Source organism: Anas platyrhynchos, chromosome 14 (assembly GCF_047663525.1).
Source record: "Anas platyrhynchos isolate ZD024472 breed Pekin duck chromosome 14, IASCAAS_PekinDuck_T2T, whole genome shotgun sequence".
In the NCBI taxonomy this organism is placed as follows: Eukaryota; Metazoa; Chordata; class Aves; order Anseriformes; family Anatidae; genus Anas; species Anas platyrhynchos.
The window spans coordinates 19,237,290-19,265,026 of record NC_092600.1 but is presented as its reverse complement, the minus strand read 5'-3'; the positions used below and the strand labels follow the sequence as shown (position 1 = coordinate 19,265,026).

Genomic DNA, 27,737 nt, shown 5'->3' with positions numbered 1-27,737 from the left:
ATAGAGCATAATTCAATAAAAATACTTTCAAACTCAATAATAGCTAGTGAGCAGCTAAATAACTACACTGACTTGAGTGATGGCAGTGCAGGTTATACTCCAGGCCAAATAAGAAGTGGAACTGTTCCAGAGCTCCTTTAGGAATAACTCATCCATTTTAACCATTTATCATGTACATATTATATACTATGATTATTATTGAAAGTGCACAAATTGTGACTTTTGTGAATTTCTAAACAGTAACATAGAATTAATTCTTTTGTAATATTTAAAAGCCATCAGCCACCACCAGGCACCTCAGTGTGCTACCTGATAAAGCACAGTATTTGCCATTAGCTAAAAAAAAAAAAAAGAAAAAGAAAAAAAGCTATGTCACTTCTTAATAGCATCCATTGCATAGTGAAAGATAGGTACTCACAAAAGTACTTTGGACCTACTGAAAACATTGCCATTTGGAGTGATTACATCTGTTCAAGTGATGCATGAAAATCAGCATCATTGAGATGCCAGATTTCCCTTCTATTTTTCTCAATTTTTGAGAGTTTGCACCCCTCTAGTTTCATTATATTTTACTTTTAGATTAAATGTAATGACTCAGTGTGAAACAGCCAACATCACTTACTTTGCTTGCTTCCAATCACAACTATATGAGATCTCTGAATTTTCTAGCTAGAGAAATCAGCGTTTGCTTTTGAGAAGCACCAGGAAAAATAGGAAAGTTGGGCTGAAACTCATGAAGAATTCCTTTAAGTACTTGATAATGAACACAGCAAGGAAATACTGTGTTCTAGCCAGGAAGATCATCAAATCAGTTCTCATACGCATGAAGCAGAATTAAGGCAAAAAGTGTATTCTGCTATTGTAATACGAACAAAAGCAAACATACAGAAAATTATCAAATAGATATATGAAACTTCACAAGAGGGTCTGCAATTATTTCCTTATAATGAGTACAGTTATTTAGAAATTTCTGAAGAGATTTCTGGAGACAAAATTGGCTGTCATAAGACTGAAAATAAAAACGATTGTTAGATCTCAAGAATTTAAAAAAAAAAAAAAAAAAAAACAACAGGTAAATTATCTTACAAGAGGGGTGCAAAGACATTTTGGAAACTACATTGTTCATATTTTCACATATCCTTACAAAGACAAAATAAATTTTAGTTCCAATGACATAAGGGGAAATTTGACATAACATTTACTAATACAAGGGCTTTACCCCAAAGCCTAGAGCTTGGGTTATTTTCACCTATGTGTTGTGCATTCTAAGACACTATCTTTGGAAAGATGTCAGTGCCAACAAATTTGTTCACCTCTTAAATATTCTTAGTCTGAATACACTCTAAAAATTTTATCCTTTTGATCTGCAATGATATTAGAAATTTGAGTGCTCTTTACATACTCATACACTTTGCTATGGAACACAAATATAACAAAAGTTATTTTAGTCTACCAGAGTTTAAAATAGACAGTGTACAGCTGTTATCATTCTCTCAGTTAACTTTTTGCTTTGATTCATTTGACATTGGATTTTATATTAAAATCAATGAAGTAAGAAATTTACTGAATATATGTTGCTAACACAGAAAATTGCTGCATATATCTGGCAATCTTTGGCAGTAGTTAGCAATATTAGTGATGGTGGGCAGAAAGAACATCCAGCAATATTCTAGACTATCTTCTAGGGCAAAGTGTCTTCTTCTGCACATACCACACTGATATAGGAGTTGGAACAAAGCATTTCTCAATATTCCAAGAATTTCTCATAAGAAATAATTTGAAGTAAAGTAAAAATTAGTGATGGGCGAACCTTCAAGTGTTAGAACAGACAGGTAAGCACCACAAAGTTCAGGTGCTTCTCCAGCACAAATCTGAATTTCCTGCACCCATTACAGTGATTGACAGTTACAAGAACTGAATTTTTCATAGTATTTTGAAGAATTCCAATCCAGTTCCAATCTAGAAGTACAAGTAAATGAGTAAATATGAAAATAAATGAAACAGCAACAATAGAACAAAATTAACCCGACTTTTCAACCTCTGACAAAAGTTTCCTCAGTAGATTAGAGAGAGCTGGAAGTGTTATTTTCACCAAGCAGGTTCGCCCAACTCTAATAAAACATGCTTCACAATTAAGGGAAGTGTGAGATAGAATGTTAATGATTTACATTTATTGTACACACCACCACCCATTCAAAAGGATCCCAAAGCGCTTTACAAGCATTAGAAAGTAGAACCACTTCCCACTGAAGTGCAATCACCTCTGAGGTGAAGTGCTGAACAATACTCTATATTTTAGTCAAGGAAATGGAGAATGCTGTAGCCAATTAAAACTATGGGGTGGGTGAGTAGTGGTGGGGAATGTTAGGTAAGCAGAACAGTTACATAAATTGATATTTGGCCGGATGCTTGGGGCTGAGATGACCACTCTATAAAAAAAAAGTGCCATGGGATCTTTAATGACCATAAGTGGTCAGGACCTGAATCTTAAGTCTCTGAGGATAAAAGCAGAAAACAATGAAAGATACCTTTGTTGAATACATTTCTGGACAATGATATGTGCCAATTATTCTTCTGTCCTGTAAGTTAATAAAATCAAGACCAGTTTCCTTAGAGATAAGGCAGCTATTATCTTTCATTTAAAATTAAAGCACTCTAGGGTATTAATAGGACAACTAATTAGAAGATACAGGGACCTCTAAGCCAACAATTATCATAGGTGTATTCTGGCTTCAGAGGTGCCATTACTGCCTTGCCCTGGTACTCAAGGTAACATAACTTTGTGATGTGAATGTATTTTTTCCAACTGGTCACTGTGACCAAGGAAGATATGATGATATGAAAACAACTGTTAAAATTATTCTGGGGGAAAAATAAGTGTAAAAGTGATTTAAAAAGAAGGTGGCAGAAGGTTAGAAAGCTCTCTCGGTGCTGAAGGATTGTTCAACCATACAACTAGACTCTTTATGGTGAACAGGAGAATTCAAACAATGGAAAAACTCCCAGGGGCAAGGAACAAAGGGAGGATGTGAAGATGAAGAAAAAGCAGCAGCAAGGGCCACGAAAATAAAAAAGGTGAATGTGGAAGTGAAGGAGAAATGACCAGAGCTCAGCAACCATGCAAGAGAGTTTGTTTTTTCTTAAAATCAATCTTAAAGGTGGATGAAAAAATATATGATATAAATGATATTCACTTATAGGTCCAGGTCAACCAGTGAAAAAGCTGACTCTGGAGCCTAGAAAGTGGCCATGACATTTTGATGGCCTCAAAGAGAATAGAGGAAAGTGTAGAAATGTTACCATTATATATTCTTCCTGCTATCTAGACATTCCAAAATGATGGCTATCTTGAGGAATTCCTCTTATGCTAATATATTAGCAACTGCAAAATACAAGGAAATTACAGCTCTCACAATCATACATGCAGGCAGACATATGTACATTAGGAATCCTCCAACGATGACCACATCTCTGAAACTAGTAACATCTAGTAAACCAGCACCTTGGTGATTAAACTTTGCTGTTATGCCAAACAATTCAATAGTAGGAGGTAAATTCATACTCATGAATTGAAAAGATATAGTATTGTCCCTTTTTGCTTTCTCATATTCTATTCTTTTTCCCCTGTAAGGTAATCTTCAATTACAGGCAGGTACTGATGGCTCACTTTACGGCAGGATGGCACAAATACCATGGATGAAACACTCAGCAGGACTGAAATTTCCAAATGAAAAACTTTATGAAACAAAACATTTGTAAATTCCATAGAAATAGTTGTTTGATAAGTAAGGCTGCCATTAACTAAAAGAAAATATGGTAAGCTAAACCAAGAATGGAGAACAGGAGTCGCTGGTCTGCTACAAAGTTAACACTACAGATTAGGTTTCAGCATTTATAGGTCCTGTGAACCAACATTCTTAAGAAGTGAAAACACAGAAATAAATATCCCTGTAGCAGTGAAAGTCAACATGGCATGCCTAGATATATAATTTAATTTGTTAGAGATAAAACTCTTAGTGTTATCCATAGCATACTTTCCCACCTCTTTGTTACTGAACTTTACTTAGAAAACCAGTAACAACCCATTCCTGACTAATCTTAGTAGCTCTAGCAATATTAGGTGACAGTGCAAAACACTCTTTACATATAATAGGGACCTCCCACTTCATCAGTACGGATTGCTTTATTGTTCAGGAACCACTGATCTCTGGGGATTGCACTGACTACTCAAGGTAACACATAGAAGGTTTTATATAAGATGCTGCAAGTTTCACTCTGGAAGAAAATAGAAAAAATGATTTTCAAATGGCACCTACCTACAGTTGTACAGACAATTCTACTGAGACAAAGCTATATCAACTAATAAAGCACAAATGCCTAATATTTTAAAACATCTATATGTAAAACAATGCCCTAAGAACGTAACTAACACTGTATTTCCATTGTCTGTATAAGATGAAAATCATTGCCAGCATTGTAGTAACTGTTTATGAAACCACATTAGGATACTTTGACTCAGTTTGTGTTATACACCTAAGACATGAGTCAGGCTGTAAAGTATGCAGTTAGAGGACAATAAAAATAAGTTGACTTATAATTTTGGATTATTTTATTTCATTTCAGATCAGAAAATCCAGAAATCTCTCCAAATTCAGTTGTGATTTTCTTTTGGGTCTTGAGCTTCTCAAAGCCTAAAAATCGAAGAAAAAAAAAAAAGGCAAGCCAATAAGAAATAAAGAAAAAAAATCAGAAAAAAATGTGAGATCTGGACACAGAGCTTTAAACACTTTTCTAATTCCTTGTAATTCAGCTTCTAAGCATCTATTTTTACCCTGCAACATATGTGATTTCTTGATCATTATCATTAGTAACACATCGGTAAATTAGTCGTTAAGCATTGTTGAACTCTGGAGTAATGGTTGAAAACATATGCATTCTTTTGGCATCTATTACTTACATACAAGATTCCATACTTAAGACATTCTAGAATAAGTGCTTAAATAATATTAAAAAGGGTGAACTATCTTTGACTTGAAACCGGAATAAAAATCGTTTCATAGGAACTTGTGCAAACTACTGCATGGAATCTAACATTCTGAACCAAAATCCAGCAAGCTAAATATACAAAACCAGGGGGAACATAGGGAGAAACAGGAAAATTGCCCTTATTTCTGTCCTGAGGCCTGAAGCTTACACCAACATCTTGTGAAATATTATGAAAAAAAAATATAAAAATTCTGTTCTGCTTTTTTTTTTCTTTTCCTTGAATAAAGTGGGCTAAAGCACCTTAGCCAATCAAGAAAGAAAGATGTAAAGTACACTGTAATCTACAGAAATATATACAGAAATACAGAAATGCATCTTCTTCCATCTCACCTTTGACCAAGATAATTCAGTACAATGCAATCTCTAATATAAAGTGGAAGGAATAAATTACTTAAGGTCTTGATCTTGCACATAAAATTTCCATTCCAGTATAGAAAATATAGTATACCATAAATAGTAAACAAGTATGTAAATCAGGAATGGAGCTTGTGACTTTCTTTAAGTGGATACATTAATTTAATGGGACTTAAACACATACTTAGGTTAAGTCATGCTTTCAAGTGATTTCCTGACCTGTGAATGAGACTGTCACTTTTAATCCAAAGCCGCAAATTGTTTCCTTCTTCTGTGTATATGCAATGCTTTATTTTAGTCTACAAGAATATGTTACAATGGTGGATCTAAATACTAGTTATGATGAATTCTAGCTGGTAAGTTTTTTTCATTTGAATAAAGTTTGTATTGATGATATTTAAAGGTAGTTGCCCTCTCTTCTGGAAGCTTTAGGTACAGATTTCTTTTTTTGTCCTTTAGACTGCAAAACAATCATTCAGATCAATGTCTTGAGTAAGTGACTGCATTTTAAAAATTGAACCTTTCCACACACAAACAAACAAACAAACAAAACAAAACAAAACAAACAAACAAAAAACAATCAAATAAAACCACAATTCTTCTACAGTAAAGTGTAAAAAAATCTCTAGGATAAAAGTTGCAAAAATTAAAAATGAATCTCTCTGAACCACCTGAGAGCATGTATTTCTACAAGGCCAACGCTATAAACACTAAAATGGAAGAAAATTAATCTTGAACCAGAAATAAACATAAAGAAAGTGATTTAAGTAGAACTGGACTTTTTGAAATTTCAGCTTCAATTTTCAACCATATTTCTTTACTACTGAAACATTAAGAAGGAAGCAAAGGTAGGATATTTAGAATAGAAATCTCCTGGAGTACTGATTAATGAAAGTCATACCTTTTCACCAAGAAACAAGGAATTAGGCAGCTCTCATTCTTATTAATGCTTCTCTAACAATATAAATTGTTTGTTAAAGTGTCATCAAAGTTACATGTATGCATTTAACTCTCTTCAAGATCCTGTAAATGAAAAACAAACCTGCAAGAGCATTCGAGCATTTTCTTTCTGTAGTAGTTTCCATTTCCTCTATGCCCATAAACCACGTTTCCTATTATGCTGTCTTGCAAAATATACTTTAACTAGCTAGAATATATAGAGCTAGCACCAGAAATCTACTACAGAAACACAGTAAAATTTCTTCGATATATGTAGAAAAGCTTCATGAAAGATGAAAAATACATGAAACATTTGATTATCATTTTAACTGGCAAAATTTCAAAGGTATAATTTGAATATAATTATGGTTCTGATATATGAACTGGGCAGTAAAAATAGGGTTGATAAAGTAGCTTTTCTAGAACAGACTTTTATAAAATTCATAGATGCTACTTTTCTTGCTTAAAGTCAAATACAACATGGAAAGCACGACACATGCATTTGTCATAAAGGTCAGTGGGCTGTATGGCAGTCTACCAATGTTTCATTCTCCTGAAACTTCCATCCATTTGCCTACAGACTTAGGCTTGTGATTTTGTAGAAGAACACCACCATGATTCATGGGCTCAGCTCAAAAAGTGACATGGTCAAAGGCAGTAGAACATACAAGGAAAGATTTCAGGAGCAGTGACAAATGTCAGACAAAACAGTAGAGAGAAATTCAATTGTGGTGAATTTGACTCAGGAAATTCCTGAGATTTTTTATGGAAAAAAACAGTGTCACATTTTCACTGTGGGGAAAATGAAGATGAATTTCCAATTTTTGACACTATATTTTCAAATTAAAAAAATCTAGAAATGTACTTATAATCATGTTCAGGGCTGATATAGAAGCCTGAAACACTGCCAGTTTAACAGCTATAGATTTTGCAAGGCTCAGAGGACTGGTTCTGACAATATTAAAAAGAACAGTACTTAAAATAATCAGAAAATCTGAATTTGTTGACAGAATTAGAATATTCCTGCATGATTCACTTGCATGCTGATAGTCTGATGTTTTGGGGAGAATCTAATGTTTTGTCACTCATTTAGAAATGAGTGACAAGAATGAAAAAAACTTTGTTGACAAGAAATGCTTAGTCATTTCAGATTTGTTTCTAGGTAAATTTCTGTATATTCACTACATACCAATATTGTGTATCATGCAAATTATATAGCAATATTATGCACCTTTGCAAATTTTGTATTGTACTTAATTTGTTTTTGTGTATGAATTAATCTTAGAGAAAACAAACAAAATTAATTAGTCTTCTTCCTGTCATTTTAGTGTTCTTTTGTGCTTATATATTAAAATTGTCTTGAGTTTGATTAATTAAAAATGTTATAGTTTTATAGTAACATATATACACATACAAAATATACACATTTGAATTGTAGGAAAATTTCAGAAAACATTTAAAATGAAGAAAAAATGACACCCTCCCCTCCCCCCCTCCCCCCCCCCCCCAGTGTTTGGAGACCAAATCTAGATGTATTTTTATGTTGCAAATGATATATGCCTCATACACATACATATGAAAAGGAAGAAGAAATATAGAAATATAAGTTGAAGAATTCTCCTCCCCACAGAAACCCTCTTCTAATGATAACTACATAGAACTGGCTTTAGATCTTCTCCTCCAGACATATTATCATGTATTTTAGTAAAACCCTCATGTAACAATTGAAACTTATGTAAAGACACTTTTCCTATCCCAAATTACTATATCTTTTTGAAGCATAAAACCCTAGAATACCATCTAGCAGAAAGTAAGCTAAAATCTTCAGTTTCAAAAGACTTTCTTTTAAAGTTACCTGCAGAAACCTTTGAATAGTCAAATAAATAGTAAAAAAAAAAAAAAAAGCCAGAAAACATTACCCTAAAATAATCATGCTGCTTTAGGCTGTGTGACCTTTACTGTTACGTCCCTCAAGCCAGCCCCAAAGTGTTAAATTTCTGACAGCTAAATTAACAGAAAGCTGAGTTCATTTTGAGGATAAAAGCAAGAATAAGTAAGCAAGGTTTTCTGTAAAATGCATTAAGTTCAGGGAGAAGACTTAAATTTTTTGGTTGGGGAAGAAAACTAAATTTCAGTCTCTCACACCTCTAAAAAGAGCAATGGAGACATACAGAAAAAAATAATAAAATCTCTCTCTATATATACACACAGTTCTATGTTTTAGTATCTTGCATCATTACGGAGTGATTTTTAAACCTAGTGTCTAAAGAGTACGAAAGATATATTCATATATATATACACATTTGTATATATACATACAGATATATATTTTAACTTTACGCACAGTCTTACCAGTCTCCTAAACCTTTTCCTGAGTTAGATAAAGAAAATAATACCCCATGTCTATCTTTCTCCATATGCAGGATTCTGAGAAAGCAGCTAGTACCCAATGAATGAGTAGCAAATTGCATTTACAGAAAACTGTAGGTCTTCGTAGCCCAGAATTACTCTTTTTTTAAATTTAACATACACATATGCAATACACTCCCTAGCACCCTTTAAAAATAATATTTATAAAGAAATATAATAATTTGCATAGGTCTGTATGCATGCCCTGTTCATATACTACATGAGTAATATTTTGCTATGACTAGTGTTCAGCATGTTATTTCTAGGTTGCATGGGCTATTCTGCTCATTAACCTTGCTCTGTCTTGATCTTCATGTAAGGCATGCAGTGTCTTTGTGGCAGGGTGACTGGATGGTTTCTCCCCAAAGGAATTAGAACATTTCCACTGTTGAAAAAAACACGCTACTTTTGAGGAAGATGTGTTTTTGAAATATTGGGAAAAAAAATCTTTAAGATGTGTTCTACCACAAATATATATATTTTTTATATATTGTTGATCATGCAGCTTAAAGTGTAATAATAAAAATAAAGTGTAATAATAAAAGGTAAGGCATCATAATTAACAGTTACAGATTGACTACAAATGGGCAAAAAGTACAGAAGAGGCATTTTAAATATCTATCTTTCTTACTAGTTCAGGATTATATCATTCTATTTATAAACAATTCTGATATGAATTTTAGATTCTGAATTTAGATTTTAGCATGAAATTGATTTCCCCTAAACTAGACAACAACAAATTGTTGTTTGCTAAAAGAAACTAAAGAGATGATCATTCCAGTCAGTATAAATAAAGCAAAGGTAGCAGGGTTTGACAGACACTTCCTACATTACAGTAATATTTTTACCACTTAGTGTACATACAATCCAGTGATCTCAAGATTCATCAACACAACCAGGTAACATCCCCTAGCATACAGCATTTAGTACAATCTTTATAATGAGTTATGAATTTTTATTTTTTTTAAATAGGAATTGACTGACTCAGGGCCATTCAATTAAACCTTGTGAAACTCTTCAGAACTGATCTGCTTTGGGAAAACAATTCCCCAGATTAACTAGCCAGACATCTCTTATAGATTGTAGTTTAGTACATTTCTTCTACTTCACTATATATATATATATTTTTTTTTTGCTTGTTTGTTTTTGTGAAGCAATGCTTTTATTCACCTGCAATCTGAAATAATAATATAAATTGTATTAATAGATTCTTTTTTTTTTTTTTTTCTTAACCAAAAGTGTATTTAATTCAGGGTCACTGGTGGATGGCAGGTTTGTAGATGAGCTACATAAGCAAAGGGAATAATATGCTTTCAACAAACGGATTGTACAGGCACTGTTCTTATATTAATTAAACATGGCATTCAAAGGAGTGCAGCTGCAGAAAGAAACCCTCATGCAGTCGACTTGACCTTTATTCAGATGTCATGTTGAATATCACTACAGTTCACGGAAATAAATCACCTTCTGACTGCTTCTGCAAAGTGCTGCAGGCTAAAACTGGAACTGCCTCAAATTTCACTCCTATCATACCCCCCTGTTTCAACAGCACATGCAGAGGCTGGCTGAGCACTCTGCATTGCTGGTTGTTTTGTTTGCAGTAATTCATGGAGGTCAAGGAGGTGTAGGGAAAACGCAAGAATGTAAATTGAGGAGAAACGCTGAGCTTTTATAATCCCTGCCTACTTTTGCTCCATGTCATTCAATAAACTTCAGTGTAAGTCCCTCTGTCCCTGGCTCAAGAATCAGTCCTCATGCAGTTTTATGTGTCCTTCAAACAAAAGAAAAACTCTCCTTGGAGAAAAAAGGAAGAAGAAAACTACCACTGAAATCTGGACAGTGGCAGAACTATCTCAAGTGATACAGAACAGAGCGGATATAAGATTTTAAACTGAAATTTTAAGAGCTTTATGTTGCTATGGTGTTTTAATATCATGTAGAATTCATTAAGTGAGTTAATGATTTAAGATCCCTATGTTGTACATAGGGATCTTAAAATTCTTTTTTTTTTTTTTTTTTTTTTTCCCCTATGCTCACAAAGACTAGAAGCATCTCTCCTGCTTTTGGTATAAGGCATAGTTGTATGTAATAAACAACAATTAAATAGTTCTTCCTCCTCATCAGACATGCATTTACACAATATTTTCAGAGAGAAATGAACAAATATATGTATTTCCATGAACTGAAAAGGATGCAGGGATGCCAGAATGGAAATATCAGAGAAAAATCAGAGTGGAAATAAAAGCATTAGCCAAGGCTAAACTAATGAATGTTGCTTTGGAGCAGGATATATTATCTCAGGCTTGGGCTCTGTTAATGCATCTTTACACCACAGTCCGAAAACTGAGGAGACTGACCTTGTGCATTTGCAGTGTACCAAAAGCTATCACAAGTTAGCCTGTAAAGGCCCATATGTATATATCTGTGCATTCTCACTGGCTGACATTAATGCAGTCATTCCTCTAATTCTACCCCTTTTTTTTAAAAAAAAAAAAAAAAAAAAAAGACATATGTATAGATGTGGCAGTAAAAAAAAAAAATAGAAAGAAAAAAAAGCAGACTCTTCCATTTATTCATTGGTAAAGAAAGCTAGGAAGCAGTCATGATGTCATGAGAGAAAAGCTAAGGTGGCACAGCAGTACCTGAGCTCACTCTATGCCATTACAAAGCATGCTACTGTAATGGGTGGCACTGCAGACACAATGAAACAGAGTGTTCTGTCTTTGGGTTAGAACAGCCCATACCATGCCAGTCAATCTAATAATGGGCACTCGGAGAAGAAGGATGCATGTCCTAGACCATACAATGGCCAGAGACCATCTACTCCCAACCTGCCCAACTCCATAGGTGTAAGAATTAGGTGTGATCACTTACAAAACAGGTTATTGCATACTTTTGTTTGTCTTAAACTCTGATAATACAGTGGAGTCCTTTGAAAATGAAAGACCTAAGGACAAGTTTTCTGGTTAAACTTTGTCTAACTCTTCCTTGGTCAAGGAGGTGTAAGGAAAAACTCAATTAGCAGTTGACACAAAATGAAGGGAAAGAAAGTTACCATGTTAAGTGCAGCTGAGGGGCAGGTTAGGCTTTTATTTGCTTTGTTCTTGCCATCTCCTTTAGCAACTGTGTGCTAATTTGGATATAAAACAGTGGGTCAGGAGGGCAATGAATTGCCAAGATACCTATATTTGCTTAAATCTTCTTAGCTGCCTAAGCCCCACATTCATTCTTGTAGAGAACATTTCTATTGTTATTCAAATCTATTAATATCCAGTTTAATCTCATTATCATATTTAAGTTCCATGTTCTCTACATGGTACTCAAATTTCTGATAGAAAAAGGTCTGAAAATTAGTCTGACAATTTCTGTTGGTCGTGACTTGGCATTGTGTTAACAGCAACACACTGCAACTCTCAGGCATACTGACTTTGAATACCTTACGTAAGAGACTACTGAGTAAAGAATTACTCATAGTTTCAAAAATACATGCAGTATATTCTTAAGAAAGTCTTTGTGTCCAGAAAAAAACACAAGCAAACAAATACCTCCACAGCTTATTTAAACTTGTAGAGGCTAGCAATATCAGAACCTATATTTCTATGATTTTATGTCAGGGACATTTATTTAAAAAGACACTAAAAAAATATGAACAGTTTAATGAAGTGTTGCACAATATGCTGACATACTCCCCCTCTCCCCCCCCTCCTTTTTTTTCCAGAGGGAAATTTCTTTATTAAAGCTTACAAAAACAATCATGTGATTGCAACATCAGAGGTAGAGTTTTATTTACATGACTTATGTCATCACATACTTCAGGTATATAGCCTATACACTTGCAGCTTCTCTTTGCTTCAAGCTAGGTTGGTAACTTCAAGGTTTCAATTATTACTGTAGTGTGAACATTGTGATCTATCTACATTATGCAGAACGTTTCTATGAATGCAAATCAAATTACTTTGAATCAACATAATAAATAAATTTTATATAAGAAATGTTAATTTACAATAGCCACTTAATTTTTCTAAACATAGCTGACCTAACTGTACAGAATAAATATGATTTTGTAATAATTCAAACACAGCCTGTATAACACACACAAATGGTAAGCATAGGACTAGAAATGAAAGGCAAAATGCACCTAATGTTAACACATCTTATGATAACACATCTATTAAGGGGATAGGGAGCAGGAGGTGGTCCTCACTATGCGCGAAGAACTGTTTGGCGACCTGCTACAGCACTTGGATGTGCACAAGTCAATGGGGCCAGATGGGATCCACCCAAGGGCACTGAGAGAACCAGCAGAGGAGCTGGACAAGCCACTATCCATCATTTATCAGCAGTCCTGGGGATGTCCCAGTCGACTGGCAGCTAGCAAACATGACGCCCATCTACAAGAAGGGCCGGAGGGTAGACCCGGGAAACTACAGGCCTGTCAGTATGACCTCAGTACCAGGGAAGCTCATGGAGCAGATGCTCTTGAGAGTCATCACGCAGCACTTGCAGGGCAAGCAGGCGATCAGGCCCAGTCAGCATGGGTTTATGAAAGGCAGGTCCTGCTTGACGAGTCTGATCTCCTTCTATGACAAAGTGACGCGCTGGGTGGATGAGGGAAAGGCTGTGGATGTGGTCTACCTTGACTTCAGCAAGGCTTTTGACACCGTTTCCCACAGCATTCTCCTCAAGAAACTGGCTGCTCTTGGCTTGGACTGGTGCACGCTTCGTTGGGTTGGAAACTGGCTGGATAGCCGGGCCCAAAGAGTCGTGGTAAATGGAGTCAAATCCAGCTGGAGGCTGGTCACTAGTGGCGTTCCCCAGGGCTCGGTGCTGGGGCCGGTCCTCTTTAATATCTTCATTGATGATCTGGACGAGGGCATTTAGTATACCCTCAGGAAGTTTGCAGATGACACCAAGTTAGGTGCGGGTGTTGATCTGCTCGGGGGTAGCAAGGCTCTGCAGGAGGATCTGGATAGGCTGGACCAATGGGCTGAGGTCAACTGTATGAAGTTCAACAAGGCCAAGTGTCAGGTCCTGCACCTGGGACGCAACAACCCCAAGCAGAGCTACAGACTGGGAGATGAGTGGTTGGAAAGCTGCCTGGCAGAGAAGGACCTGGGAGTATTGGTTGATAGTCGGCTGAATATGAGCCAGCAGTGTGCTCAGGTGGCCAAGAAGGCCAACAACATCCTGGCTTGTATAAGAAACAGTGTGGCCAGCAGGGCTAGGGAAGTGGATGTCCCCCTGTACTCGGCTCTGGTGAGGCCGCACCTCGAGTACTGTGTTCAGTTTTGGGCCCCTCGCTACAAGAAGAACATCGAGGTGCTCAAGCGAGTCCAGAGAAAGGCTACGGGTCTGGAGAACAAGTCCTACGAGGAGCAGCTGAGGGAGCTGGGCTTGTTCAGCCTGGAGAAGAGGAGGCTCAGGGGTGACCTTATTGCTCTCTACAGATACCTTAAAGGAGGCTGTAGCTGTAGGTGGGGGATGGCCTGTTCTCCCACATGCCTGGTGACAGGACGAGGGGAAATGGGCTAAAGTTGCGCCAGGGGAGTTTTAGGTTAGATGTTAGGAAGAACTTTACCAAAAGGGTTGTTAGATATTGGAACAGGCTGCCCAGGGAAGTGGTGGAGTCACCATCCCTGGAAGTCTTTAAAAGACCTTTAGATGTAGAGCTTAGGGATATGGTTTAGTGGAGGACTTGTTAGTGTTAGATTAGAGGTTGGACTCAATGATCTTGAGGTCTCTTCCAACCTAGAAATTCTGTGATTTTGTGATTCTGTGATTCTATTAGGTTATATATCTAAATTAAGAAAAAAAAAAGAAACCAACCTACCAAACAAACCAAACCAACCAACCAACCAAACAAACAACCAAAAACAACCAGCCAAAAAAAAACCAACAAAACAAAACAACAAAACCAACAAATTCAAATACTCTGTCCTGTTTCTAGTTAATATCTAGTAAGGAAAACACACACATGTCCAAAAAAATACCGACAAGATGTTCTATGTGGAGATGGATCTGTAGCCTTTCTTTTTACAAGAGTCTTGATGAAGGAACTGATACCAATACTCACAGCCAGCACCATTTCTCTGCTGCCTGACACTGTTCCAGTCTGTTGTTTTAGAAGAGGACGGCATACAGCTGCTTTTCCATTGTAATCACCCCTTTTCAAATGTACAGCTGGTACTACCCAAGAAGTGCTTCTTTACAGAGGAAGAGGCCATAAATCAGCCTTTCATTCAGCCCAGTATGTTTACCATGTTGTTCTTTAAGATGACAGTTCTGATTTCCATTAAAATACTAGATAGCTGTAGTGAATGTTTTCTGATTTATCTAGAATAACAAATATACAAATATCACTGATATTGAAAAACATTTTCACCTTCCTTACACCTCCAGAGAAGGTAATATATTTAGTAATCTGAATTAAATGAGCAACTGTGGAGAAAACAGCAATAAATCCAAAAGACATAACAATAAGTAGCAGGTTGAATGGGAATTTAATAACACAGGAAAATATACTGGAAACCTGACAGGCAGTCAAACTGTAAATCTCATGCAACACAAAGAGAAGATGCAATGGACACATCACAGTGATCACCAAGCCCATTCAAACCACAGTTCCGGGATGGAAACAACCAAGCTAAAATTAGTGAATCAACAATGCAAGAGAAAACACCAAAATTAATGAAAAACTAATTTGGCTATTGGATACCTGAAGAAATTTCTGGGGAATAAATCAGTACTGAGAAAACGCACCAAGAAGTTTGAACTACAAGAAAAGAAATTAGTTATATTAAAATGGCTATTGTACCAAGTTTACACTGAGATCCTGGCTAGGCTAATCATCTTGAAGATGAAATCAGGCTTTATAAAGGAGAAAACTAGGAGGGCTGTATCACAGTTATTTGTTTAACAGATGGAAGTTATGGAATTCACTGAAGCCTTTGACACATGATCTTAAAAACTGAGGGTAAAATAAGACACGGGTGTGTGTACAATTGCCCACAGGAATAGTCAAATGAATTACATTTATGAAGCCAGAGGTTATAATTTACCCCCCCCACCCCCAACCCCAATATGTATATATGTATCTGTTAATCATGGGAAAGAACCACGAGAGAATGAAACAGATTAGTGCACTGAGCCTAAAGAAAAGTTGGCACAAAATGTGACTACAGAGGATCAAAAGAATACAGACTCCTGTCAACATTCCTATAAAAAATAAAAAAGTCCATAGAATAAAATTTGTGAATAAAGTATCACAGAATAAAATAAAGTAGTTAATGGGATAGAGTATATATATATACCATAGTTCACAACACATTATATCTTCAACAGCAGAAATGCCACACTCCCTGTTTATCCACCCTTCCATGTGTGTTTGCAGTATTATGCACTTCAGAACAGAAAAGATTCCTAAATCAGAGACTATAGAGATAATAAAGGCATTGAAGAAATAAGGGAAGATATGAGGACATGCTTGGAAAAGAGATGTGAGGAGAAATGCCATCTCCAACAATGGAAGGATGTCTAGAGTAAGAAGAAAGACAATGTAAGATAATTTACCTGTAAGGAATGTGACTGTTTACAGAGAGAACAATTAGCCTTGACAAAGGCAAAAGATGATGAGAGTTAGACTAAAGGAATAAACTGCTGAAAACAGCTCTAGAAGTTTCAAGAGTGGAATGATTACACACACAGTCATTTCAACATGAAGTCATGGCAAAGAAAACTGAGCATGTGAGATTTAATGAGTCTGTGATAGCATATCTAGGGAGCATGAGTCTCCCTTGACTTTATGTCCTTTGAATTTATCCATGATTTTATTATTCACATTTTAGAATGCAAGAAGAAAACCAAGATATAGCTCTAATCTCTTCTCTGCTTTTCCTCTCCATATCCCAATCAGAGCCAATCTTTGAAAGTAAAAGAGTATATAAATTCACAATCTTCTATTACATGACATTTCAAAACAACAACAATAAACCCACAACCAACCAAAAACAAACAAACAAACAAAATAAACCAAAAAACACCACCAAAAGAAACCCACAAAACCAAACTCACCACATTTGGCATATGACATTCAATCTAAAATTTAAAGAAATATTTGTCTACAGTTCCATCTGGAATAGCCCAGGAGAAGCTCTGAAGCCAGTCTGATGGTGTGTGCTCATATAGAAAAAATATGGCATTCTCTTTCTGAGTCACCAAATCTCCAAGGGATTACTTGGGATTTAGCTGATACCTCAGACATGGAAGAGCAGACTCTGTTTTGCTCCTCTGCTAGTTTGTAGACTCCGTGGTATCTTCTGAATAACACTGAACAAAAAAATGAGAAGCTACCAGTGCCTTTACCTGTCCTAGAACCTTTCTATACCAGAGAATTTAACAGCATAAAGGGCATAGGTATTAACTGGTGCCCATGATTTTGCAAGTATTTGTGGGTGGAAGAACTAATGGACACTTCTCTTATGACCAGTGTTTGCTATTCAGACAAATTCTAAGATGCTGTTACAAGAATTGTTGTTAGAAGATGAAGAAATTTATTATAGATTTGCTGATGTATACTGTATAAACAAAGATGCTGCACTGCAAGCAGCAGTTCCAATAACTATTCACCTGCCTTATTTACAATGTCTATATGCAGTAACAGAGCTGTATAGAAGTGTTCATCCTCATCATTTCAAGGTTTATTGCTACTGCTATTATTTTTTTCCTCATGTTGTATCCAAAGACACAAGCATAATTTCATAATATTCCATGTACTGATATTTGAGGAATCTAGTAATATCACAAAAGAATTCTTGTAGTTCATAGTCCTTCAATGTTGGATCCTAATTAGACACAGAGTGCTCATTAAGGCTCGTTAAGACACGCTTCTGGTTCTTGTGCATGAAAATATTGCACAATATAATAAAATATTATACAATATCTGTCCCCCTTTCAGGAAGAAAATAACTAGGTCCATTAAATACAAACCTTTTTTCTTGTTGATGATCAGACAGAAAGAGCAACTGTCAGCTCCTCTCCTCCTCCCCAAAGCTCTCTATGTGCAGCAGGACAAAGTTCTCAAATTACTGTTCTTTTTTCCTCTCCTATTTGGTTCTCTGTCTGTTGCTTAAGGGATTGCAAACTTGATCATCAGATCAAGGTGTGATTGGGATCCCAGAGCAGAACTGCCACAGATTATGAACTGCACTGGCCTGGTAAAGCTAAAGGCTCGATTTCAAAAATGGAAGTACTGTAAAGTTTTCCCCAATGTACTCCATGTTAATGCTGTGAGCTAATGAATTTCTGCAACAGACATTCAAAAGGACTAGTTAGTGCTTTCAAATTCTAGTTCATGATTAGTGATTTGCCAATAGACTTTGATACTCTATTATATGAGAGAATATCAATATGATATCAAATATGATAGCTCTATTGTATGATTAAGTATATAGAGAATCTCACAAGCAAAATAGTAGAGGGGCTTGGAAGACATGCAGATATCTAAGAATCTTAAATTTCCACATGAAAGGCCTTAGGTAGATGCAGACAGAGACTCAGAAAATTATCTATGTTATCTATAGTTTCTTAGTTAATGGCTTTCATTATTTAAAGGGAACCTGATTATTAAAAAATAAAGTTGAAAAATGAATAAAAGGCTATAAAAAAATGAAATACTTTTTATTATTTTATACATTACTGAAAAATAACCAATAGAAAGAGAATTTATTTTGGATTTAAATAGTAATCATGAACACTGCAGAAGTAAAATGAGCAGTAAAATGAGTAAAATGAGCAATCTATGGTATCATACCATCAAAACTAACCTCTTCATTATATATTTGCCCTCATTCATTAAAACATGTCTCTCTCAAATTAAAAGAAAAAAATAAATTATTGAATGAGTGAGATCTCAGCCATGAAAATGTAATCCTGCATCTTAAAATACTATAAAACTATGTACACCATAGGCTTTAAAACTGTAACTGTTTAATATTACAGATATGTGAGTTTTTGCAGTTCCATCTTCTGTCCATGGGCACTCTATGACAGCACAGAAATCCTGAACAAACATGAGAAATTCCACCACTAGAGCTGTATGAAACTTTTGTTTCCACTCACAAATATATTTTTTTTCTTTTTCCTTTTCTTTCTGATTTAGATTTTTTTTTAACCTCTCTTCGAGTATCATGCTGAATTATGAATACAAGAAGCTTTCCATACCAAAAGAAAAAAAGAAAAAAAGGAGGGAGTATATAACTTTATTTAACTTTCTAATTTTGCATCTGTGTGAAAGTTTATACATTTCACACTGAGTACATTTTAGTATTCAGCCCAGATTTGCCACTGCGTGAAACTCATCAAAAATGGTCACAGTGAAAAATGACAAGTGCTTTATGACAAGTGCTCCATTTTCATAAAGCATAATGGATACTTTTTCCAAAAGTGTACATCTTGGCAAATGTCTTTTCTGCCTTCAATTCTCCCTCCCCAGGGTACTATTTTCAGATTCAGAATTAAGTACACAGTAAGTTGATGCCTTATTTCTGAGCAGTTTCTTCTTTAGTCAACAACATTCTGGGCCATTATATGTTGAAAATATGCAAACTTTCCAAGCTTTAAACACTTCTGTAACAAACACTTACTATCTAGGTCATTTGAAAGATTTATTGAAATAGGTTAAATTTAATTTTTCTTTCAAATGTTCCATACAGCTCTTACTAGAATATCAAATATAGCCATCATTTTGGATTTGTTCCTTTGCAAACAGATTAGATATATTTAAGTCTACAACCCCGCTGAGAAAACAACTCACAGTAAAGTTTATCTGAGTGCATGCCTTAGAAAAAAAAATCATTCAATTTTCCAGGCTAGAGGGCAGCATTCACTGGTGAAGTGGCTAAATATGCTGCTCTACAGAAAGCTAAGGCAAAATCATAATAATTCTGCTGCATTCATTTTGTATCAGAAATAACATTTTAAAGCTCTATCTTGCAGACCTGAAAGTCAGCTTATTGTAAGATACCTTATTGACATCCATTCGCAACTTCTCATTGTTGGCACTGGCAGCTTTTTCTGCTGCTTTCTTCTGACGCTGAGGTCCCCTGCCAAAGAAGATGTAGTTGACCAAAGCATACTCCAACAGAGCCATGAAAACGAAGACAAAACATCCCATGAGATACATGTCAATGGCTTTCACATATGGAATTTTGGGAAGAGTCTCTCGAAGATGGGTGTTAATTGTTGTCATTGTGAGTACAGTTGTGATTCCTGAAAAAAAAAAGAAAAAGAAAAAGAAAAAGAAAAAGAAAAAGAAAAAGAAAAAGAAAAAGAAAAAGAAAAAGAAAAAGAAAAAGAAAAAGAAAAAGAAAAAGAAAAAGAAAAAGAAAAAGAAAAAGAAAAAGAAGAAAAAAAAAAAAGAAAAAGAAAGGAGAAGTCTGATTGAATTCATTTTTAATTTTCTAACATTTTAGTTCATAATATTCAAGTGATAGTGCTGAAAAAAATCTAGGTGCTTCTAGATGCTTTTTTTTTTTTTTTTTCTGCTAACAAGCAACTTCTGTTCATATTCCTTCCTTATCCTGCACAGCAAAGAAAATTACACACATAACTAATTGTAATCAAAGAAAGAAACAGTAGTTGTATTCAACAAGCATGCTTTTAACCAGCTAAACCACAATCTTCTCTAACAATCTGTTATAAATTACCAGCCTAGAGTCATTGTATCTTGCCTTCCTCCAGCATTTTCATGCTGTCTGCAGACTTAAATTCTTACTACAAAATGAAGAAAGGCCTGGAAAAAATAAATGTTATATAAATTTTAAATGTCAAATTCTCAGTTGTCTTTTGTGGTGATTTACTTACTTATCTGATTGAGGACCATGCAGAAATCAGTCTGATTTATACAAAATTTGACAGTAGATACTCATTTATTTTTGTAACATGCTTGGATCCTCTGATGAGGGGCACAGTATAAACAAGGACACGGGATTACTGATGAGATATGAGTTCTCAACAAATTAATTAGGCAAATGGTTTTACTTTTAGAATGCAAGGTAACAGTAAGGAAAAAAAAATTAATGAGCTTCAACTTCAGAGAAGTTACCTATAAAACCTCAGTAAAACTTTATTTAATTCATACCCAAAAGGAAAAGCAATTTGTATTCCATAATATGGTGCTGAATGTATATTCTGGACTGCCATGAGCAAAACCAAATGAAATGCATTCTCTTTGGAGAACAAGCAGTAAAACAACAACAGAAAACATTGAGACAATTAGGCTAATTCTGGTTACAATGATTATACAGTTAGCTAATTCAGACATGAAATCACTTTAATTTTTATTTAAATTGGGATGATTTAAATGCTGATTCAAAATATACAAAGCTTACAAGACAGACATAAAAAGATCTGAGATTTATTTTTCAAATCATGCACTATCCACTAAGTCACAAGCAAGAAAAAGAATTCAGTTAGTGCACACTACATGAGATGTGTAAAAATGCCTACCTAAAGCAACTCTTGCAGCTGAAGCATCATAATTAATCCAGAAGGAAACCCAGGACAGGATAGTGATCAGAATAGAAGGCATGTAGGTCTGTAGAATGAAGTAACCTATGTTTCTCTTAAGTTTAAAGCTGAGAGACAGCCTTGGGTAGGCACCTAAAAGAGAATATTTGGTATGGCCATAATTTACTTGCACAAAACCTGAAAACACTTTCCTGTCATTCTGGTTTTATTGCTTCATGCAACATAGAGTACACACAGGGTTGAAAGATCCAGGATAATAAGCTGTAGAATTTCTAGCAAGAATTGTGATTAAATAATCTTTTATTTTAAGGGTAACAAGGATGCTGCTAGGTTCTTTCCTGATGGTAATTATAATATTCAGGAATCGACATCCAAAACATACTTCACAGAATTAAAGCATAAAAATGCTTCTTCATTGACAAGTTGCAGCATGCCTCCTTCAGGGTAACCTTTGTTCTAACCTTCTATCCAAACAACGCAATACTTCACTTCCCCTTTGTCACTGGACATCAGAAAAAAAAAAGTATATGAAACACTTGTTGAAATGGGTACCTACAGATCACTATGTATTCAAGTACTGCTCTCCCCGGTTTTGAAGAATTTGGAATGCACAGTCCTTCTATACTCCTTCCCAAGATGATTTCTGTCCATATCCCTGGTTTTGAAGAATTTGGAATGCACAGTCCTTCTATACTCCTTCCCAAGATGATTTCTGTCCATATCTAAAAAGTGTTTTTTTTTTTGTTTGTTTGTTTGTTTGTTTGTTTTCTCCTAATTTTATTTTGAACATACCTAGCAGCTTTCTCAAGTAGGTAGAGTACATAAATACCAATAGCCCAAGTCTTGTTTCCCTTGAATGATTTAATATGTCTTTGAAATGTTTTAGTTGTTTGTTCGAGAATTCCAATCTTATTTTCCACTTCTTGTCATACAAAATATTTTCAGCCTTCCAAAAGTCATATGTTAGCTAGCATAGGCTAAACTATAGTCCTGTGGAAGGAGGACATGAAAGATTTTACAGTGAAGACAAAATAATTAACCTAATACCACTTGGCACAAAGAACATCTAGAAACAGTCAGAGAAAGGTTTCTGCAAGCTGGGCTATATCTAGTTGGAGGTAGGGCACCAAGGTGGCTTAGTCAATTTTCATAGAAAAACAGAAAAAGACTTATTTGACTGAGCTATAACAAGACAGGCTATTGTATCTCCATCATATGTTAATGACTGATACACTGTGGAAGCTGTAATAACAACTACTTTATTTTTTAAAAATTCAGTTGCTGCCTTAATTTACTTCAATTTCTAAAATTTTTGTTCAGATCCTGAACTACATATTGAGAACTTGCTCATTTTTAAAAGTCTTTCCAGTGAATTCCCCCTGTAGCTTCCCCTCCACAAACCTGTAGAGAAAACAACATTCTTGGTGATAAGCTTGTAGTCTACAATGGAGAACTGTGGCAGTTCGATCTTTGTCACTCCTGTGACTGCATTATCACCCCCTCGCCAATAAAATTCAATGTCATCTGTTGTATAGCCATCTATAAAACAGGAGCAAAGAGTTAAGATACACATCACTTCCCACATCATGGAGAACAGTCAAAAGAATTCATTCATAAAATACTTTCAAATATATTTCTAAAGCACTAGTGATAAAATAAATAAGTACACAGACAGACACAGGTAATTCTAAATATCATTTCAAATGGCAATTCCAGGTGTGTATATACACACACACACACACATATATATATTTAATACTGATATATTCATAAAGCAAACCTTTAATAGGAAATTACAATTACATACATCCTATCTATGGATAGCAACTGCACATTCAACAGCTCAAGGTAGCAGCTGATCCCAAGGCTGAAGAAAACAGTGTGGCTTTACTGCAATTGCAACACCTGAGCCAAAACATCAGCAATGGTAACCAAAATGTAGCCAGGCCACCAAGAGAGGTACAGAAGAGATGTACTTGTTTTGTGCAACCTGGTCAACGTAGGAAAGAGGACAGTGAGAGGAACATGGTTAAGAGAGAAGTTCAGCATACAATGTCTTATGACGTTTGCTCTGGACACAGTGTGGTTTATAACCTCATCTGTTATTTAATTTAATTTTTTTTTTTTTTGGATGAAAATGAAAAACTCTGGTTCAAACCCATTTAGATTTACTTATAAAACAAGGCCACTCCTTCTTCCAAAAGAGGCTTGAATGCAAGAAAAGACAGTCACATTTGGTGTGGCACCCACAAAAAGCAACACTAACAGATTCAAAAGACATCACACTCTGCATAGCTAAAACAAACAACAACATCAAAACAAACAAACAAAAAACCAAACAACCAAACAAATAAAAAGATAGGAAAAAAGAAAACAGCATTAGTGTTCTCACAGTCATAGAACATATGCATGAAATCTGAATCTGGGTTCTCCTAGCAGCTGTTGAGCTAACCTAAATACTCTATTGGTGTAGAAAACTGACCAGTGGAGAACAGAAATAAATCTGCAACAAAAATAGGAAATAAGACCCTCTCAAATGTTTGTAACTTATTAAAGATTTTTGCTATTGAAAATTGAAAATATAAAGAAACAGTTATGAGCAAATAATGACTATTACCTTGTGGGAAACTCACAATATTATATATACATGTATTTGAGTTTGATCTTGCCCACAGACAAAAAACAGAACAACACTGAATGACATTCAAGAGTGCTCAAATGTGATTTGATTCCAAGTAATAATGCAAGTAATATATATTTTGTGATAACCCAGAATTTATAAAAACTGGTACCATGCATCATTAATTTTTGATAAACCTAGTATAAACCAGGTGTACAGCAGTAGCAGAAAACTAGCAAGTTTGAAGATATGAACCACATAATACATGAAAACACTGAAACAACCATAAAAATCTATTCGACATACAGTATTAAAGTTTTAAAGTATTTTGGTAGTCATGTTCTTACAGCATTTTGATGGCAATTCCAGTTTTGTGTGTGTGACTCCTATTTTTCATGATGCTAGTATCATGAAAACCTAAATAAGTTTGATGGCAGAAAAATGAAAACTAAATTCAGCAACCAGAGCCATCTTACTTATATAGGACAGATTTTGAACATATGGTTGACATCAAGAATTCAGGATGGAACCTGCTCTTCTTTCAGAATTGCTGATATTAACAGCAAAACTAATGATAATAGATTTTTTCATCTCTTTGTGAAATATGTTCTTTCTTAACCTTGCTTTTTATCAAAAAAAAAAAAAAAAAAAAAAAAAAGACTCACTCTGACTGACAACATAAACCAAAGAAAAGAAGAGACCCATATCTTCCAAATAAGCTTGTACAGGGAGAAAAAGAAACAAGCAAACAAACAAACAAAAACACACACAATGAAAAACATGCTATGCCTTTTGATGTATTCAGATTCCTTAAGAAACAGAGTTTGAATTCACATCATCAAAGAGCTTACATCAATAGTTACCAGTTTGTTGCCAGTCGTACTTTCTCTTTTGCGTTATCAAGAGGAAAAGCAAGGGAAAAAATTAACATAATTTGGACTAATAGCCTCACATAATATTTAGCTTCCCTCTTCTGTTTGGACATTGCCATCAAGTAAATCACCTAAATTCCTCTATACTGAATTTTTGTGAAATGAAGAATCTCATAGATGTCAATTTTTACATTTAATGCATATTACCTGTTCATAGTCTAAAACATGAGAGATCTGAAAAGAAGCCAAGATTAATGCTATCTGTCAGTGGGTCTAACCTTTGTAATCAAATGAGCAGTAGCTTTGATTACACAATTGTACTGATGCTTCTTACATACTTTGTGATAAAACACACGTTCAAGCTTTCACTTTTAATCATCAGAACCTACCAGTTTTGATTTAGCTCATGTAGAAATTTACACCATAAAATTGTAGCCTGTTGACCACGAGTTGCAGTATCTAGAGATAAGAATAATTTTAGCACAACTACTTCTGATGACTATGCAAGACATTCTTTGTTCAGCCAAGCCTCTTGTTAGAACTGTTCTATAGCATCAGTTAAACTATTAAAAAAAAAAAAAAAAAGTCAAATTTCAGATTTACCCAGGAGAATTTGTTCTCATGAGGAAATAAAGTAATTTGCATAATTATTATTTTCTGAAACTGCATAATTACATGAGTGCCTCCCTTCCTATCTCTCATTTCTTCAGTTAACCTTGTTATTTTTCCTCAACAGACTAAATCCAGCAAAAGGTGGTTGAAGATGGAAGGATGGAAGAGTACAGTACTTTAAGTCTCTTCCCATACAAAATGTCCTGAAATACTGAGGCCCTTCTAAGTATTTAACATGTTAAGTAACGAGGAATTAGTTTCTTCAACCAATGAATCCAATCTGTGAAACATACAGCTTGAAAACCTTTAATAATAATAGTAACAACATTTACAAAGCAAGTGATGCACAATACAGTTTCTCATCACCTGCTGACTGATGACCATCCCTTCCCTAAGCAGCAGCAGCCCCTCTGACCAGCCTCCCCAGTTTTACTCTCCCCTCATGATGCTGCATGGTACGGGATGTCCCTGTGGGCACCCTGGGTCCTGCCCTGTCCTGGTCCTGCCCCTTCCCAGCTCCTGGTGAACCCCCCGTCTCCTTGCTGGCAGGGCAGCATGAGGATCTAAAATGTCCTCAGCTCTGTGTGAGCACTGCTCTGCAACAGCTTAAATATCAGTAATGCAGAAAGTAAAGCATACTAAAAACAAAGTTCTGCAAGTATTTTTTGCAATAATCTGATTTTAGTAAACAAACAAACACACTACTATTTGATTTTGATTGCAAAAGAGCTACTGTTTTACCGTATATTAAATTGTATGTAGCACTGCAACCAGGACAGAGAATCTGATTGATTGCTTTTTCCTAAATCATTTATATATCATCAGCAGCATGATTTACTTCACATTCAAAATGTTCAATTTCTCATTTCTGTCATGCATCACACATCGGCAGTCAACCAAATCAATACATTGCCCTGGAAATATGGCACCAATCCTGAGAGAAGCAAAGCATTCTCAACTCCCATTAACAGGGACAGGGTATTTATCATTGCCTGTACTTCAGTGCTTTATCATCTGTCATTCCTTGTAGAAGGAAAACAAACTAGAGGCATGAAGAATAAAAACCTCTTCATACAGAAAGTACAAAAAAATTAATAAAAGATCAGTCTTTTTATCAGAAATAAAATTTATAAGCCCTTTAAATGCAGACAACCTCAAATGAAAGCTGTAATATTACTAGCTGAGCATGAGATTATTTAAACACAAGAGAGTTATCAGAAACACCACACATTGTTAAAAAATGCCAATTTATCTAAATTGGATTGATTAGAGGGATTCATTGCCTCACAGTGCTTTTGTTTGTACATGACAGCAGGGCTATATTATTGACATATAAAGATACATGTACACTACTAACGAGCAGTGTGCACTCTGTATGGAAATTCACGTAGCCCACATAGTAATGCTACTGTAGCACATGGAGACTAGAGATAAGATATTTGTTGTTTTAGGGAAAAAAATAATGACAAACATGAAAAACAGTGTAAATACAGCCAAAATGTAGAGAGGATTCCAAGGCTGTGAATTAATGTCATTCTGTTCTGAACCATCAGAAAATTGTCTGAGCAGGTTTAGAATATCGTTGGGGAATGAAAGCTTTCATTCTGCATCATGTCCAAACTAAGGAAAACCACTTCAGCATTAACAATAAGCCAAAAGGATGCTGTTGGGAGCTATCTTAATCCTAACTCTGTTCAAGTTCATCAGAGAAAATGTCCAAGTGTCCCTCTAGTTAGATCTTCTATCAATTGTTCTAGGCATGATTTATCAGCGCTGAAGCATGATGTAGGACTACTTGGCCACTCCAATGAGATTTTTGCCCAGCAGGTCTAGAGGTTTGGTAAAAGCTGACATTGCACAATCTTTCTGATGACCTAGCATATTTGACTTTTGGTCACCACCACCAAACACATAAAAACTAAGCAGCAGGATCTGAAAAGAAATACTATTATAAAGCAACCTTTTACAAGAAGAACAGCACACATGTTGTGGAGAATAATACAGCTGTATTATAAACACTATTTTTTTGAAAAATGACAGCATCTTTGCAATATACAAAAATCTATGGACTCATAGGCCATCATGAAGCAAATGGACAGTAGTTCTGTTCAACTGTAATACTTTCACTGGATTTGTGCAGTGTTTTATTAACTTATTCTCTAAGGGACTGAATAATTAAACAAGTACTGTATTAAAAACAAACAAACAAACAAACAAAAAAACAAACAAAAAACCAATACTACAACTTTACAGTTCCTTTAAAAAGGTCTGTATTATTTTTTCTACATAACAAGCACACAACAATTGGATAAACTGATTGAGCATACTGGGGGCAAAATCACCCAAGAAAAAAAGTTAGT

The 27,737-nt window shown here is 35.2% G+C and overlaps 1 protein-coding gene across 13 annotated transcripts in view; it reads right to left on the bottom strand.

The window, feature by feature from the left end:
- Nucleotides 1-27,737, bottom strand: part of GABRB2 (gamma-aminobutyric acid type A receptor subunit beta2) — a 181,839-nt gene that overhangs the window by 7,373 nt on the left and 146,729 nt on the right. For 9 of the 13 annotated variants that reach the window (XM_021271980.4, XM_013098833.5, XM_013098834.5 and 6 more), the window contains 4 exons: nucleotides 22,675-22,812; nucleotides 21,253-21,405; nucleotides 19,769-20,013; nucleotides 2,529-2,579 (listed from right to left, as the gene is read on the bottom strand). In XM_021271980.4, the coding sequence (XP_021127655.2) occupies nucleotides 2,529-2,579; nucleotides 19,769-20,013; nucleotides 21,253-21,405; nucleotides 22,675-22,812 (587 nt within the window). The remainder of the gene's footprint in view (nucleotides 1-2,528; nucleotides 2,580-19,768; nucleotides 20,014-21,252; nucleotides 21,406-22,674; nucleotides 22,813-27,737) is intronic. The other 4 variants (XM_072023197.1, XM_038186414.2, XM_072023198.1 and 1 more) reach the window with 3 other exon arrangements.